This window comes from Tachypleus tridentatus, chromosome 12, assembly GCF_004210375.1.
Source record: "Tachypleus tridentatus isolate NWPU-2018 chromosome 12, ASM421037v1, whole genome shotgun sequence".
Lineage (NCBI taxonomy): Eukaryota > Metazoa > Arthropoda > Merostomata > Xiphosura > Limulidae > Tachypleus > Tachypleus tridentatus.
Window position 1 is genome coordinate 106,204,753 of NC_134836.1, and position 19,751 is coordinate 106,224,503.

General features: G+C 31.9%; 1 protein-coding gene across 30 annotated transcripts; it reads right to left on the minus strand.

Annotated features, from left to right (window-relative positions):
• Positions 1-3,344: 3,344 nt before the first annotated feature.
• LOC143234250 (exocyst complex component 6-like) lies at positions 3,345-18,943 on the minus strand. Of its 30 annotated transcripts, none has more exons than XR_013018546.1 (5): positions 18,421-18,913; positions 13,221-13,294; positions 12,687-12,722; positions 4,957-5,115; positions 3,345-4,172 (listed from the first exon to the last, which is right to left on the minus strand). XR_013018546.1 is itself a non-coding variant. In XM_076471474.1 (4 exons), exons 2-4 carry the CDS (start codon positions 13,242-13,244, stop codon positions 4,053-4,055), a joined length of 180 nt encoding a protein of 59 aa, XP_076327589.1. In that variant the 5' UTR covers positions 13,245-13,294; positions 18,421-18,913; the 3' UTR covers positions 3,345-4,052. The 30 variants fall into 30 exon arrangements, 7 of the variants coding, with proteins under 7 accessions (XP_076327589.1, XP_076327591.1, XP_076327590.1 ...); XR_013018559.1 differs by lacking the exon at positions 4,957-5,115 and adding an exon at positions 5,389-5,538 and having other exon boundaries at positions 12,687-12,751; XR_013018545.1 differs by lacking the exon at positions 3,345-4,172 and adding an exon at positions 5,389-5,538 and having other exon boundaries at positions 4,357-5,115.
• Positions 18,944-19,751: the final 808 nt, after the last annotated feature.

Here is a 19,751-nt window from a genome sequence, read left to right on the forward strand (position 1 = left end):
ATTACTGTTTAAAACATTAAAAATAAACACCAGCTAACAAAACAACACTAAGTATACAATTAACTTTTAATGTATTCTATCCATTCATCCATCAATATTTTCAGAAACTAAAACAAATAATAAATATACTGTGTACATAAACATATAAATATAGCTCTATATACAACTCAAGCAAAAAAATGGTATTATTAAATAGGATCAATTTACCAAAAATTTACAAACTGATTTTATGAAAATTGTTTGGTTTGCACACAAAAGGTACTTGAAAACTATCTCCCAAAAACTCAGCAACAAAGGTATAGACAGATAGTTACAATAAACTATTTTGTCGGAAAAAAAAAGTACCCCACAAACAAACAAAATGTACAATGCAGATAAATATCTTTCTTAGTTACTCAACAAAAAAACATTCCACAATACTTGATTTCTTCAAACTAAAAAATATCAACATCTAACACAACCAGAAAAATAAGTATGTTATACAGTTTTTTTGCAGCAATTATAAGTTTATAATGATTAATAAAATATTTTCCAAACACACACACAAAAAAAACAGTTCTGACTTGTTTAATTTCAAATCTACTTATAAATATTATGTTTCAAAGTTAGTTTCTCTGATAAATTTTTATTATTTACACAAAAGCAAAAACATGACAATATTATCAAATTTTATAACCTTTTAACTTGTGTTAAAATCCCAATTCAGTTAAATGGTTTTAGCTGTTTCCAGAAGTGTAAAACTAAACATAAAGAAGCACTTCATAGTTTAAAACATCAAAGCAATATACACATATTTACACTAATTATTCATGTCCACAGTAACATACAATTCTGAAAAAAAAATTGCCTATGGTCAAAACAAAGTAATACAAAAGGCTGGGACAAGAAACAACTAAATGTTGAACATTCAAGAGTAAGCAGTTTGAATCATGATGTGACCATTGAAGTCCAACCTGACAAATGGGACAAGAAACAACTAAATGTTGAACATTCAAGAGTAAGCAGTTTGAATCATGAAGCGACCACTGAAGTTTAACCTGACAAAATGGATTGTAAACAACTACGAGTTTTTGTGAAAACATTTAAGAAACACAGAGGCTGATACCTTACAGAAGTTTCCACCCTTCATGATGGTTATTAGCTTACAAAGATTTTGAACCCTTAAGACAACTGATGGTCACAGAAAATTTTAACCCTTATCACTAATCTTTGTAACTGTTGAAGGCCTGTGCAAGGGAACTTGCATTATCATTAACAAATTGTTTTATATCAGTTAAAAGGCCATTCTGACTTTTTTTTCACAAAACATGAAAGTTTTTTACTAATAATCTAAACATGGCTATCTTTTGCTAGAATTTGTATATTGCTCTGTACCTTTTTCATTTGTCTGAATCTCTTGAGTATCTAATATGATACACAATAGGTATTCCATGAATTAAAAAACAACAACAACATGATGTAGTACTGTATTTGTACTGACATAAAATAACATCACGAGTACTAAGCCTTCTCTTTACAATCAGTAACAGGAGTAATGTTACAAAATTTCTTCATTAACAAATGTTTACTGGTAGTTCTAGTGCTTTAAACATGTACAAGTTTGGGACCTTCAAAATTGGTATTTCTATTTCATGTAACAAACAAATTAAAGAAACAGAAGCAGAAACAGTAGTGTTAGAGAGAAAAAAAAGAACCCCTTAATGTTTAATTACATCTCTCCCATGAGCAGTCAAATTTATAAATGAAAAAGCATGAATGATATAAAAAAAAGCAACACTTAATGACTGTAATTATGAAAAAAATTGGATCTTAATATATTTTTCATGAAGTATGTATTATTCACACAAACAAAGTAAATGATATTATGTTATTATTAACTGCAATGGACTATTCCACTAAAACCTCTTTGCAAAGGAAAAGTATTTAACTACACCATCTACCAGATAGTGGGGTTTATTTAATGTAAAGTACAAAAACTGTTGAAAATTATACCCCATAATAACCTGATGATGTGTCATTCATTATGAGCCTAAAATGTACAGTACAACATAGCTAATAATTATTTTATCTAATTAGTCAATTACAATTCAACCAGTAGCATACTTATATAACAAGTAAAAGGCACAATTTTAAATGTTTCATAAAAGCTAAGCACAACTAACTTCTTTCAGTGTCAAATTATTAGAGAAACATGTCAAACATTATTCCCATTTTTAAAAATCTTTAAAAGTTCTTTTCCCATTTGTAGACTATCCTACCAAACATTTCTTACAAGCATGAGATGTGCGAGATTTATTTCAAAATAAACTGAACACTGACTTTCAGAAACTCAGCACGTAAATGGGTTTAATATTAAGTAACAACTAGCTGCCAGCTATAACTGTCTGATGTAAGTAGAGGATGAAAAGTCTGTTTATACAATGATAAACAAATTATACTACTTTGTAATATTACTACAGAGCTGCCAGCTATAACTGTGTGATGTAAGTAGAGGATGAAAAGAATGTTTATACAATGACAAACAAATTATTCTACTTTGTAATATTACTACAGACATATTTGTTTTGTATATGTTACAAACAAACTGAATTATTCTATAGTAGTAACATCATATGCTCTTCTGCATTAGTTTGGTAAACAAATTTGTCAAATTATTTAGCACCACAAAACAGTCACCTTATAGCAACATCAACAGTGACAATCATTTAGTCACTTTTTCATGGTTGTAGTACTGTTTGTTTGTTTTTAGCATCTCCCACAATATTACAGTATACCATATTAGCAGGGTAACAATCACATTACACTTGTTTATCCTTGTGATAGTACTGTGTTTTTCTAGTGTCTGCCATTAGGTTGCAGCAGTTGTGGTATAGTAACAATCATTTAGCCATTTTTGGATTATTATAACACAATGTATTATTATGTCACAGCATACCAGTCAACTCTACCTATATTATTGTACATAATACTAACTGTTCTCTCCTGTATTGTCTGCTTACACTTTTAACTTCACCACATACCAGGTTGGCAATTTTACTTTGCATCCACATGATGATGTTTCTTCCAGTAATAACTGGGACCACACTTGAAAAACTGTATTAAGTACCATTCTAAAAATCTCATAAAGGCCCTTGGTGTTTGTTTTGAAAACACATCTTTACAGATATTGTTTATACAGATGACTCTCTTAACACAACTATATCAGTGTGTTGAATCATAAAGAAGACAATTTAGATCTGTCATAGCTGCTATTTATTAGACCACAAGGTTTGTTTATATTCTAATATCTGTAACTTTACAATTAGTTGTTAAGTTATATTCAGAAAACACAAGGAATTCAGATGTGTCACAACAACAGTTTATTAGATGATTCAAGTTCATTTTCTACTATCTATATATTACCTTGAGACCAAACAGTTATGAGCTAGCTATTAAATCAAATGGAAAATTAGAAGAGAACTTTTACACTGACCCATGTTTGATGTCTTTTTTTATTATTTGTGTTATGATCACAATTTAATTATAATATCAAACTTCCCTCAGAATCACACTCTTTCCCTATTCTATAACACAATAAATGGGCCAAACAAAAAGTAATTTAAAACTGAGAAATAAAGCAACATATGGGTCAAATAATTTTAATAATTTAGTGTTATAAACGTTTTTGTCTCTCACGAAATTTTAAAACTATATAGCCAAACAATTAAAAACTGGTCGATACATTTTGTTAGAAATAAGTAGAAAGTGCACTTCTTGGCCAAATTTCGCTTTATGGCAGACATTAATATGGTAAGCTCTGCTGCTAGAACAATCCATTTTTAACAAAACTATGGTAAAGAATGATAAGAATCTTTATATTTTATTAATGTTAACTGAAAGCCTGGTTCAGTCACTTCTCAGAATAATTGATATCAATGTTCTTGACATTGAACAGTCACATTTTACTAATTCATTAAACACACAAAAAACTGTATGGATACTTTCCATCAAGCCAGTAATTATAGGAAACCAAAATATGTAACAAAGAGAAGAATAAAGTACAATTATACTAATCACTGTTTGATGTTAACTGTCTGAGCAGTTTCAGGATGGTTTCTACCAACTTTTTCTTGTCTCGTTGATTCTTTTTTAATGCTGAAAATATATTTTTCTTCTTGTCTGCTTCTCTCACCCTTAAGGGAGTAAAGAACATTAATTCACACTAAAAGTATGGATAGGTCAAATTAATAATATTTTAAAAATTAGTAAATTATATTATTAAAATTGTACAAATCCTTTTCATTCACAAGCCTGAACAAGACCCACCGAAAAAAAAAAAGACCCGTTAAAAAAATTTTGCATTATTTGAAACTTGTATTTTTAGCAATAATTTTATTTCTAAAACAACTTGAAAGGTAGTTATACACTTTTCATAAATAAATAAACATTGCAATTGGTTCAAAAGCATGCATTATAAAATATAAAGTGTAAACACACCATTGTAAAGTAAAAAAAAAAAAAACTTTTTGTCTTTATAACACAAATTCATCAATCAATCAATTCTTTTATAAGACTGCATACACACAAATTTGCCCTAAACAATGTTTTAGGTAACACTACATAACAAATCATTTGCTACTAGAGAAAACTCAAGTGATTCTTAGTAATTAAATAGTTTTGGTTTCAGATATGTAATCAGAATTTGTCCATCACCTATAGATTTTAAGATACTATAGTATCTCACTACTTTAGAAACAATATGTGTAATACCATACAATCAGTTCAGTTCAATAGGTTTATTCTGTGGAATTAAGTTTACATAGAAAGTTTAATGAACAAAAGGAATAAATTTTGATAACTTCAAACAGTAACTGTATTGTATTGGTGTAAAACTCCATATATATTGTTTATATGTGCTACTTGTTCTTGATAAAATTATAATGACTTGCACCAATTCTGCTTCATTCCCATGTTCACCTTTTCTGCCCAGGAACATTTGAGGAGTCCCTCAACTGAGCTTAAAATGGGCAGAGTGATACACATCTCTCTCAACTGCTTTTCACTCACTCACTCAGTTGGTTACTTTGTCTGGCTCTGCCCACACTCAAAACAAAGTCCATCTTCCTCACATCATACCTGTGATATAATCAAATAAAATCAAAATTTTGTTTTTAAAATATTTTAAACTAGTTCTGTAAACATAATTCTTTTATACTTTTTAGAAAATTATTTTATGTACTGACGGCTTTCACTTCACGTAAAGTCCAAAAACCACCTAAACAGTTTATGCTACATTTGTGTTGTACAGTTTCCAAATCTGGCTTCACACAGTGGCTAAATAAAAGAAGAGCAATTGTGTCATTGACAATTTCAATGATACAGTGTGAGCTCAAAGATCATCTAACTTACTCTTATTTTGGCATTAATATTTCTGGATATTCAGACAAATCTAAACAATACACTAAATGTTCAGAGATTGCATCTGTGATGACACCAGTATCTCATTGGGATGATTTTCTTGTGTCACATCCAGCAGCAAAGTGGGAAATAGAAGTTATACTGCAAAAAAGACAATGAATCATCTTTACTTCCTTCATTTAGTAATTTTACCCCTGTGGCATCTCAGCATAAACTGTCTCATCTGATCACACAAGATGAGCTAAATGATCAGATTTGTGACTTGTTTTATACTGAAACAGCATGGGGAACTTTCATTTACGGCAATGGAATTTATCATAAAGTCTTGCTTCTCACTACAGCATGCAAGATACTTTGTGTTTCTGTACAAATGTTGATGCACTAATTGAAGAATCAAGTACTGAATATACTCTCAAGAAAGAAAACATTTTACCAATTCATCTAAAGTTAGTGTGAAAACTGTGCTTTTACATAATGGGAACACTAAGCCATTGGTTCCTGTTATTAATGCTGTGAACATAATAGAACATGAGGCTTATACCTGAAGCAATCAAATATCCACTACTGCTAAGTCTATAAAGTGAGTAAACCAAACACTGTAGCTTTTTGTCTGTCTGGGATAGCCAATATCATAAAATTCATTTCAAAAAGAAGGAATGGCCAGTGAGAGAGAATTATATTGTAGGAAAACAGAAAGTTGAGTTCCAACTTTCAGTGAATCATCAAGTTATGTTTCTTCCCTCATTCCATCTATCTTATAAGTTTCAAAAAGTTAGTGAAGTAAAAACGAATAGAACAAATCCAGATAATTTCCGCCCCATCAGTCTGTTAAGCTGCCTTGGCAAACTGATGGAGAGAATTATCTCCAACCGTCTCCTCCATTTTTGCGAATCAAACAACATCTTACCAGAATCTCAAAATGCCTCCAGAAAAAATAGACAAACAACAGATCACCTCACACGACTCACCGATTTAATCAACAAAGCTTACAACAACAATCAAGTAACCATCGGCTATTCCTAGATGTCAAAAAAGCATTCGACAGTGTTTGGCACAATGCCATCATATACAAACTAAATCACCTACAAATAAATCCCACGATAGTCAAATGTATTTCAAATTTCTTAACCAATAGAACAGCACAAGTAAAAGTCAATAAAACCATATCCAAATTATTTAATATAACGGCAGGAGTGCCCCAAGGATCAGTCTTCTCTCCGCTTCTATACATAATTTTCGTCAGTGACATACCTTTCCCAAATCTAACATACACACACAATTCACAATACATGACGACATCGCAATCTGGAGCACCTCCAGAAACCCAGTAATGGCCATGTCTCGCGTACAAGAATCACTAAACAACGTCTCAACATGGAGCAACAAGTGGAGGGTCGTGTTAAATCCAACAAAAACACAAGCAATCACCTTCTACAGAAAACTAAAGAAGCAAAGAAAAAATCTAGAAAAAATAAAACTATCACTTGGAAAAACAATCATTAAATGAGCAAAAACATCACATTCCTTGGCGTCACTTTCGACACAAAACTAACATGGAAAAAACACATAAACAATATACACTCATCAATCAGAAAAGGATTTCATATCTAAAGACTATAACTGGTAAACAATCGAAATGCGCACCGAACACCATTATACAAATATACAAGGCTTACATCCGTCCACTAATAGAGTACGGATGTCAAGTAACATACAATATGTCAAACAACACACTCCAGAAAATCCAAGTGCAACAAAACACAATATTAAAATCCGCATTCAGCCTACCATCATTTACGCCAACAAATTATCTACACCAAATTAGTAATTTACCAACTATAAGAGATAGAATAACAGAACTTTCTCTCAAATATTATCTAAAAGGAGAAAATAGAAACAAACTAACGGCATCACTACACAAATTATCAAGTGCACCAACAAAATATATATCACCTTACAACATATTTCAAGAATCACAATCCACTCAACAAAGAATCTAAATAAATAAAATCCATGTTATTAACATGAATTCCTTTTTTTCAGGTACAGGGCACACGACAGGCAAAACTTTTGGCACCTGTCGTGTGAAAGTGGGTTTTCTCGGGGCACTCCCGTTTACCCCCACATCAAAATCTTTAGGCATTGGATTTCTAGAACCAAGCCCAGGCAACTCTTTTGCCAGACCCTGAATTGTGCCGTTTGATTTGATCTGGATTTGAATGAATTATATTCATGCTCACATCTGCCCAACTTCTTCCTTTCGGGACAGGTCCCGCCTTTCTTTCCACTGCTGCCTTTGCCTCCACCCAAAACAACATTTAGAGAGACATCCTCCACCCAAAAAGTCAAGAATAATAACAATAATTAATTTATTAAATAAAATAATAATAAAAAATAAAATAAAAAACACTACCACCTAATCTTAATAAAAATCCACGAAAGGGGACGAAGAGAAACCACAACGTTCCTGAACACCCCGGTTGGAGAGAGAACTCTTCTGATTTCTCTCTCTCTAAACTGAACTCCTGCCACGTAGTTTAGTTTAGTTTAAGTAAAAACTAAAAGGTGGCATCTTTGTTGGGCCACACATTTGGGAAGTGCTGATGAATGGTGATTTTGAAACACTACTCAGTCAGAAAGAACTTACTGTGAGGAAATCACTCAAACTGGTTGTTAAAATTTTCTTAGGAATTTACAGAGATGAAAACTATGTTGTGACGATTTATGATATCCCTGAGAACTAGAGGAGAACTGGGTCCAAGATGTCACTAAAGTTACACTTCTCACACTTTTAATTAAGCTTCTTATCAAGTGATCTAGGTGCAGTGAGTAATAATCTTGGTGAGCACTTCCCTTAAGATATGTCTATAATAGAACAGTAACATCAAGAAAGACAGTGGAATCCTGTGATGACAGAAGATTACTGTTGATTCTAAAAGCATGAAACTAACAACATACATAAAAGATGCAACAAGTCAGTCAGGTATTTTGTAAAAGAAATAAAAAATAATACCATGATGAAAGTTTTAAACATAGCTTAAGTGTATTTTCAATATATAATTACATGTTGTTTTTGAACATTCTTAAATGCAATTTTCAATAAATAAATAAAGTTATCAGAGAGTGCTATTTTCACAATATATAAGAATATTTAGAATAAACATAAGATAACTCAAAAACTAGAGGTGATCAGTAATATTCAACAATTTTTAGAATCAGGATCAACAAACTACTCATGAACAGTTGTATTTTTATTGTGGTAGAGAAGCTTCTTTTGTGCACAGTAACTTCTAAACATATAATTACTGTGCAAAATTACTCAAACACTTATATGATTTACATATTTCTACAAATTACCTTGATTGAATGACTTAAGGATATTTCAACACATAAACAAAAAACATTAATTTTATCTCATAAGTACAACTCAAAGCTGATAGTTAAAACCATATATAACTTCTATTATAAAGAAGCTCACACATAGAACAACCTTAAATATAAAATTTTCAAAATTACTTACAGATTAACCTATACAAAATATATACTTCATGATATTCCTACAAGTACCTATATTCTTAGTTATGCCAACTAACAAGACATGCTTTAACAGATAGAGGTGTTCTTTCATTATAAAAAGCCTAGACACCTAGTTATCATGAAAAAAATGTTAAGGAAAACTATCGTATTTATATGCAAGAAAGTATCAATTAATTGTGTAAATTTGTGGTAAGCACTGTTAAATATATGAATAAACAAACTTTCTGAATTTAAGTGGTTTTCTATTAAATGAAACTAATTATGGCTAAATTAATAAATAAACACATTCATGATTATTAACTTCAAAATGTAAAATAGAATTTTAGTTATAAACATTATACCATAAATTTAAGATTTTATTTCTATTTACCTTAGAAAAATAATATATTGATAATATTTATCTACTTTGTATTCAATGTTTTATTACTCTCACATTACACGTGGAGATGAAAATCTAAGAATGTTTATTTAATTTGAAGCATTGGAACCTATCATCTTGTGAATATGTGCAAATTGTATGCATGTATGATTAACTGACTACACAACAGACATTCAACTATTATTAAACTCTTGACAGTTAAAACTGATTCATTAATAATTATGGTATTAATACAGAGAATTCTCAAGTTATGTCTAATATATTACTGTGATAAAAAACATCTACGGAGAGAAACTTTTTGGTAATAAAATCTACAACTGTTTCCAACTTCTGATCATATGACATATGACTAGGTAACTAAACATACAACTTTCATCAATAGCATCAGGTATCTTAAGGACAACATATAACTAGGTAACTAAACATACAACTTTCATCAATAGTATCAGGTTTCTTAAGGGCAACATATGACTAGGTAACTAAACATACAACTTTCATCAATAGTATCAGGTTTCTTAAGGACAACACATAACTAGGAAACTAAACATACAACTTTCATCAATAGTATCAGATATCTTAAGGGCAACATATGAATAGGTAACTAAACATACAACTTTCATCAATAGTATCAGGTATCTTAAGGGCAACATATGACTAGGTAACTAAACATACAACTTTTCAGGTGACTATACGTTTTCTTTTCCTTTTTTAAAAATCAAAAGATACATAATAATTATTGGAAAGACTAACAATTTATAATAAAGCAGTATATAGTGACATTTAAAATTAACTTTGATTACTTTTATGTTCCACTTAATTTTCAAGCAGAACTACAGCAACTTGTGGGTTTACTTTAAATACTTGCTATTTTCTTGTCCATAGTCATAAAAGTAGGTTGACCAGTCCCATGTCATGAAAAGATCTAGAAGCTATTAGAAAATATAACTACAAAAATTCTGCAAGATAAATTCCAGTGCACCAAAATAAAATAATCTGCTATAATTATATTAACTAACAAAATTTACAAGAAAAAGGAATTGTACACCATAAGTCAGAAAGTAATAATAAGAAATCAGTTTTAGTGAAAGGAGACTGATGGACTCTTTGACTAAACTAAAATAACTGGAAGATGTGATGTCGAAAAATATATATAACTATTTTACATAGTAGAGTTTCCACAGTTAATACATCTTTAATTATGTTTGTTTGTTTTTGAATTTCATGCAATGCTACACGAGGGCTATCTGCACTAGCCATCCCTAATTTAGAAGTCTAAAACAAGACGGAAGTCAGCTAGCTATCCCTAATTTAACAGTGTAAGACTAGAGGGAATTACGTACTTTAAATACTACACATTCACACTTAGACACAACTAGCTATCATCTGATCTTAACATTAGTAACAGAAGGAGTATTTAATGGCCTAAATATAAGCATTGGGTGTAAAACATTATTGTAACAAAGGCTTAGTTGAAACACTACTCCATTGAAACCCTTGGTAACTTTTATCTTACTTTTGTCTATACCTCAATGTTAATAAACAACTGAAAAAAATATAAATAAAATTCTATTTAACTTATCGTGGTGCAATAAGTGAGCCTAGGGTATTATTTGTTTTATAATTAAGATTAAAATGTACTTGCAATAGTTTACTCTAAGCTCAATAAAGACTAAGAAAAGAGGATTCTAAAGTATTCTATAGATGTTTCTCAAGCAAATTAGAATGACCAAACACAAAGTTCACCAAAATAATTATAACAGAAGTAACCAATCTGATTCACAATTACTTTGAAATTCTTTTAAAGCCTGTAGAAAGGTCCAGTTAATTTGTCAACAGAAAAAATATAAAAAAAGAGAATAAAAGCAAATAACTTCATGAAGAAATCACAATTCCAAGAATTACGTGACAAAATAAGTCACTCTCACTTACAGCTGTGATAAGACATATAACTGGATTCCTCAAGTTCAAGAGAGCGAAGTCAACAAAAAATGTATCAATTACAAACATGTATGCGACATTTATAATCACAAGTACAAATGCCATAAATACATTGAGGGCTGTCACTGACAATGAATGTGAATCTCGTGTATATATTTGGTTCCCAGATATATAAAAAGTGTTCTTGACTGAAGCCAACAAGCAAAAAATTCTACATTAAAATGCACACAGAAGCATTTAAATGACATAGTCTTAAGTACTCACATCAGAAACTCAATGATGAGTAGTGTTGATGAACAAAATAACACTGAAAACCATATCTGTTTATCTGATCAGAACAGATAACATTTTAAAATTAATGTATATGCAAATTACTGAATTATGTGCAAAATTTAATTTAACATCTTTACAATCCATGCATGTGAATGAAATTAACATTATAGTATATAATTTAATGTTTATGTTATCCAAGTTTTAATTCTTTGTTACAACAGAAACATTTAAAATAAATAGTTTGCTCACATAGTTTGCTTGTCACATGATCCAAGTTATATAAAAAAAAATCTCCAATTTAACAGAAACTGACTAAACACATAAGCTCGCAATGCATACAACTGTCAAGATGCCAATGTGTTTTCACATATCCTTTTGAGACAAAGATATATGCAGTCTTAGAACTGAATCCACTGCAAAACAGAAATAGATTTTACAGCCTTTTATGGATGCTATGCCAATCTTCTATACATTGGAAACAAATTTATGATGTACAAGTAATTAGTTAATACAAGTGTACAAAACTGTTATAAAGAGCTCAGTTTACACTTCACTCCACCAACAGTTATTATGAAATTGGTGAACAGTTTTTTGTTCTAAAGTAGAAGTAACAGCCTGCAGTACTATTGTCTACAGCACTTACAGTGGTTTGTTACCTCAAAATGCTATAGTTAGAGACAGTTGAACTATACTTAAATCTAATTTTCATATTTTAGTTGACTATGTATAATTTATGTTTGAAAAATCATATTTGAGTGATTTAATGGTTTTCATAAGCTTAACTTGTTACATGGATTGTGAAAGCTTTATAAACAAGATGGTATCCATAACAGCCATCCTGTTTTTGCAACACACCTATGTGGGGAATTTGTCAAAATAACATCTTCATAAAAGGCCTATTGGTATCAGTTAACATATCAGAATAAATAGTGACAAAGAATTTTAAAGGAGAGTTAAAAATAAACTATAAATGAAAAGATAAAGACGTTAAATTACAAATATGTGAAAAAGATGACTATACTAATAAATTTCTATAAAGATGTAAAAGGTATGTACACATTTTTGTTAATTTGAAAAACATCTCCCTGCACTCTCTGTTGATGATGATAAATAGAGTTAGTAATACAGTGCATAAAAGAGAAAATAAAGTTCAAATATTTACCTTAAAAAACAGCAACTGATGTTCATTTATGAGGTTCTAGAGGTTATGCAAATGAAATATAAAAACTGTAAGGTAAAAAGTATTCTTTACATAAAAATTACTTTGCATGTGAACTACTCAGAGTCCAAGTGTAAATAACTACATTAAATAATGAATTTTTATTAGAAAAATCCAAAAAATATTTACAAAATAAAACTTTTGCTGAAACTACTTACTTTAATGAAAGTTTGTTATCACGTTTTAAGGAAATAATTTCATTAACTAGTTTCATTTTTGAAAGGCATTTCATGAGAGTTGCATACTTTTCTTCCTATGAGCATATATCATTCTACAAGGTTTAATGTCTTCCATAATGTAACTGTTAATTACATATCTATATACATAATGTATGCCTATGTTACATACGTATACAATATTAATGACTATTCTACAGCAACCACATAAAATGTATTTAGTCCAAAAGCAATGTTTACATTACTTGTAATATCTTTTAATATGAACTTAAATAGTAGACTTTTGTAAAGGTTTACTAACCTGCCTAAGATCAGCAAAGCACATCTGGAGTGCACCTTCTTCAAACCCTCTAACAGGTTCTGAATTAGCAAACACTATTGAAGACAAAAAAGAACTCAGTTTAGTTTATATCCATTAGTAAATAATTATTATCTGTATTTGTTTTGAAGGCCTTAACATAAAATATTTGGATTGCCAACACAATTCAGTTTTATTGAAGTATAAAATGCTGTTTCGGTTTTGTCTTTGATCTGCTTAAACATAGTCTAGAAAGCCAACCTCCAAATGCAGTGGAGATTGTGTGAAAAGTTTATCAAAATGTGTGGAATAAGATTGACCTCATTTTGTAGAAACTTACTACAATGAAAGAAGTATTTTCATAATAATGCATGATTATGGCCATCAAAACTGAACATGATTTACAATGAAATAGTTCCAAGGGCAGCAGGAAGCGTGAAAATTGTTCTTAAAAGATAAATTAACCCTTAAACAAATAATACTGTGTAAGACTATTAAGTATTCTGATTATTTACATAACTGAAAAATAAATAAGAACAAAACTACAATAAGAATTTCATTAATTAATCAACAACAAAAATAAATCTCTTCACAGAAAACTAAATTTCATTAAAAAAATACAATTCCTAATTGACCTAAAACTTTAAGAAGTTAATTATTCTTGGGTATCTTTGAAATTAGATTTTGATAAAAATGGTTTTATGTTTCAGATGTGGTTTAAATAAACAGTTTCAATTTTAAGGTAATAACATTAAAGTGTGATGGTCCATAAGGTACAAATTTTCCAAACTCTTAAAATTTCTTGATTTGCATATACTGTGTTAACCTTATTTTCCCACATGTTAAAAGCTTTAAAAAATAACAACAAAAGCACTTTCAATTTTGTCCATAAATCATCCATAAAAAAGATCATAGCATGATGTGTTTGCTAAATGACCAAATTCCATCTTCAGTCATTGTCTAATTCAACAGAAATTCCTTTGTTGTAATATACGGAAAATAGTCAAGTAAGGAAACTGTTATTGTATTAAAGTCTATCTTTATGCTATGCTGTTTGTGTCCCAGGAACCACAGTACTTACATTATACATCCATTGTACCTCACCAGTATAACAACTGAATAACACAAGCAAAACCAGGTTAATATATGTGATTCATCCTCACTATCAAGCTGAATTCAGAAAAAGTACACCTTACTTTAAGAGATGGGACTAAATATTTGTCCACAGAAAACCATCCTTTCCTTTTCACCACTGGCTTACATTATACACAATATCTTATTAGTATGATAAAGATGACTTAAAACTGTAAAATGTTCAAAGTTGCATCACCTACTTCAATCTTTTTTATCTACCTTTGTATTAAACTCACTGACTCTTTAATATTTTGGGATCTTCTAGAAATTTCTCCCTCCATCCAGGATATTTTTGTGGCCTCCAAATTAACAAGTTAGGACTGAGAGATGCCTTGGGTCTCTTTTACAACTGCATGATATATCCATATCGAGGCTTACAATATAAAATTGGATATAAGGAGCCTTGTTAATTTGGAGGCCAAGAAAATATACTGAAGAGAGGGAAAAATTTCTAGATGATCCCAATTTTCATGAAAATATAGGTGATTTTCAACAAAATAAGATATTAACCATGGCAACAGTGAAAGTTATGTTTCCTATACTGAAATGTATTTCATATAACTAGTCTCATTTAGTGCTGCCCTCTATGTGACAAAAAAGGAAGAAAAACATGCCACAAGCCTTTTTCCTCCGATCCTTTGGAAATCACTCATTTTAATGTCTCTCATGCAAATTATCATAGATAATCCTCCTCAAAGGAAAGTGCTATACACTCATTATACTTGCAACTTCCTCTATTCAGTTCTATCAAATTACTGTTTTGAGTTTTAGTGGAGAATTGAAGCACTCATTTTGAGTGGAGAGGAAGTACATTTTATGTATAGAAAAACTAACTTCTAAAATGGTACATCAGCTGTGCTTATATAATCAGATAGAATCACACACTGAATTGGTGCAAGGGAAGAAAAGAAGCACCCTTTGGAAGAGTACAAAGGACACACCTTGAGTCTAAAGAATTAGATATGATGACATTATGTGGGAGACTACACTATTTCTAAACTAGCCATACTCTTCACCAATCTGGGAAATATGTTATACATTCTGGTAGACAAAAACTGAGAAGTAAATCCAATTAATATAGGAGAAAAATGGAAGTGTCTGCAGACACAAAGTGGCTAGGGCATGATAAACTGCACTTGACAAGTCAACTACATCCAAAATCTATGCTGCTGGAAACTGACACAGATAGAGAGGGTGGGTGTAGAATGAGGATCATACCATCTTCACTTAAAATTAATGAGACCAGAGGGACATCAAACATCTGACTCCTGAAGAGAGCGTATGTTAAGAACAGAAAATGGTATATCAACTTTGAAAACCTGATGTCCTGGACTGAAAAATGTATATGAAAGAGAAATTGACCAGAACCAACCTAAGACAAATAACATCCTCAGAATAAGCTACACAAAAGACAGTTGAAGGGAAAGAACCAGAACAATCCCAAGTTCCTCCACCATGCTGTATCAAGACGATTGTAGGACGAAGGCACCTACTGTTTGTAGGCCCTACCAGCCATATAAGTTAATCCAAAAATTAACTTTAAAGGAAAATTTTCATGGACCTACAGTTTTCACAGGCCCTAGGCACTGTGCCTAATAAATAATTCAGCCCTGCCTCCACAATACAGATAAAGTATAACTGAAGGAGGAAGTCAAACATCCATACTACAATGTGCAAAAACTTATGTATTTTGCTTTTACTCTATATCCAAAATCCAGCCAATAGATTTTCATCTGAGACCAGGATGATGAAACCCAACCAAACGAGTTAACTGCAATTTGAGGTCTCACTCCTTTGGTCTATATATATGATGTCATCTACACCAGCAGAAAACCACTTCCCTACCCTGCACTGAATTGTAGATATTTTATGCCATTAAACAATTCAGGACAATGCCCCACAGTGACTTGGAATTGAAAATTGATAAGGGCACCCAGCTCCACTAGAAAAAAAGGGAGTGTGATACGTAGTGGAAAGTCTGGAAATATGTCAACACCTCAGATAGTGAAATAGGTGACCATGAAACTGTTTTTAAAGTAGACCAAGCTGATTTATTCAATATAAAGCATGGCAGAATAGGCAGCTATCACATTCTGTTTTACTCCTGTAGTCCATGATTGGTACAGTCTGGAATGGGTGTATTTGTGAAGCACTTTTGTTGCAAAGTTAATCCTCAAGCAACCTTGTTGAATACCCCATCTCAACAGTGTGCACTGAATGGCCATGGAATATATTTAGGTGCATATACATGGCAAAAAAGTGTGGATTTTAAGGTTAAAGAATACTTGATCAGGCAACACTTGCCATGGAGTGTGATCCAAACAGAGAATTACAATGAGAATGGAAATAAGACCTCTGAAAATGTAGAAAAGATGAAATATAACTTATCCAGGCTTGTTGTCACATGGAAGTCTAAAGAATAGTCACAGGTGGAAGACAACATCCTGAAGAGGAAGTAGAAAGCCTATGCAAATAATGAGAGAGAAACATATCACATGTAGTCCATATGCCTAAGAATTTCCTCTGACAGACAATGAAGATGCGATGCCAGAGAAAAGGTAAGATGCCTAATTTGATGAGAAGACACCTGGAGCAATCTATGGGAGGATAAAGAAACATAGGAATAAACCAACCAAATCAAAAGTTGAACCCATATGGTGGAAGGTGAAAAATCACAAACAGAAGATGGTTTCTAAGGGATAAATAGGTGGAAATGGAAATCATGAATGGAAGCTTTGCAATACAACAATGAAGAGCACATACAGGACACAGAAGGCCAGGAAATGGAAGGAAGGGAAATTGGAGTAACCATATCTAGCAGCCAAGATTTTATGGAGGAAAGAATAATCTGGATAAATAAAATATGTTAAATGATAAAGAGTATATGAAACATTAACAGCAAATAAATCAGACTGCCAACATCCCTAAGCTAATAGGAGAAAAACACCCACCAAGGGGAGAAACAATTTCATTATAAAACAAAAAAAGGAGACTTAGAAATTGATTGAAAGACTATGACACATAGCCAGTCTTCAGTTTTAATAACAACAAACAGCTGGAACAGAAACTGTGAGAGAGATGATTTCTAGATTCAATGTTCTGTTGGACAGAAGGTCTTGAACTACCTCCGACAGAAGCTGGCTGTTAATGGGATCCTGAGGAAGAAGGAAAGAAATGGATATCTGTGATAAAAAGAGGAAGGTAAAGGAAGCACAGGACATGTCCAAATAATCCACCAATCTGTGGTGAAACATTGCCAAAGGGGAAGAAAGTCACACAACTGAGCTCCCATCCAGTTATCAACTGGTACTGTTGATATTATGATGATCTACACTGAAGAAAACACCTGGAAAGAGGAACAGGTAAAAGCTGGGAAGCACTAGGACGGAAACAGGAATAGGGGCTTGTTCTTGATTCCAACTGTGGCAAATGAGCTACCAAAACAAAAGGGTAGAGTGTTGATGCAGGTGTTCCCAGCATGCAATTCCAAAGTGTCTGGAATACGTTTTAAAATATACTAAGAAACAGAGCTACACATGATTCCCTAAGTGGGCAGCAAATAAGTCTGACAGAAGGCTGCATTTTGACCCAGTATCTTTCAACAACAGAAAAATTATGTATGCAAGGTGAGAGTAGAGAATGAAAAATGAGTCATCTTAGAAGTAACAAAGGAGAGGCTGTTCCTCAAAAACCTCAGGATTTTGGTACACAGTATCTGAAAGTAAATGTATGATAGATAAATACCACAAAAGTAAGGATAAGACAGAGGCATGGGTTAAAAGCACTGGAAATCATGGAGTACTCCCAAATTGGTAAAATTGATTCCAACACCTGTGAGTCTTAAAACGGATAGGCTACTTGATGGTTCGTCAAACAAACTATCCACAGTACATAGGAAGCAAGACATGCTGGAACTCTCAACCAATTATGAAGTAAAATGCTTTGTATGAACCCTAATAACCAAAGAAAGTGGGAAACTGAATAAGGTAAAGAAAATCTAAGAACTATCATACAACAAAAAAGGATGAGGATTGTAGGAAATCATAAAAAAGGATAAAACATCACATACCTGAGGAATCATACCTAAATACGCAATATTAAACCGAGGTGACTCTGCAGGAGGTGTATAGGGAAACATGAGAAAATCCTGTGGTGGGAAAAGGCTGTAAAATCTTTCTCGGAATGAACAGGTTCAGATTGTTCATGAGGTGAATAACTTCAAGAGAAAGTGGCTGACTCACAAAACGATCAGTCTCTCATTGAATAATTGCAGATAATTCCATTAACAGGGTTGCTTGCAACTCCAGGCAAAGTTACAAAACCAGCACTCTGTGCTCTGTCTACCTCACGAGCTTCATAAGCACTCACGAATTTTTCAAAAACAAACATGTACAATATTATATCAACTATACTTTGCCTTACGATGAAAACGTTTTCTAAACTGATATAGTGTGATCACAATTAATTATACTTGTGAGAAGACATTGGTAGTAGGCCTGTAATGTTATTAACTCTACGATTTTTCTATTCAGCCCCCTAGGTATCTTCATGGGAGAAAATAAATAAATTTCTTTGTCTTGTAATTCTGTTCCAACCAGTATGTAAACAGTTTGTTTATGATGCTTTTATTTTTAATAATTTAACTCAAATTGGAGAAACTTAAGGGAAGAATAGAAACTTTTTAAATTCCCTATAAAATCCGAGATCTTGAAACATGCATGGAAATAAACCATATTCGAGAGGTAAAAATCATCAAATCTCATAATTTTGATGTTTTATAACTGTCATAACAATATCACTTTAGTAATAATCGGAAAGTACGCGTTGAATGATTTTATTCACTATAATTCAACCCAATGTTTTGCTGTTGAACTGAATGACTGTCGTATATGGGACCTTGTATGATACACTTGTATCAGACGAAGGACTTTGATTATTGATGAGTGTTTTTGATACATTTATCCATGTTACACAAACATATTCTATGACTGGTCATGTATGTTCTGTAAAGTTTACATATGTTTATTGTTGAATATTCTTGTTTTAATCATCTAAATTCCTAAGGTAACTTGCTATTTTACAAATTCTGGTTTTTATGTTATATAGTGTGGTATCCAGTTTAATTTTAAATCAAAGTAACCCCTATGATTTTTTTTTTACATTGTTTGTTTGTTTTGGAATTTCGCACAAAGCTACTCGAGAGCTATCTCTGATAGCCGTCCCTAATCTAGCAGTGAAAGACTAGAGGGAAGGCAGCTAGTCATCACCACCCACCGTCAACTCTTGGGGTACTCTTTTACCAACGAAAAGTGGGATTGACCGCACATTATAACGCCACCACGGCTGGGAGTGCGAGCATGTCTGGCGCGACTCGGGCGCGAACCCGAGATCCTCAGATTA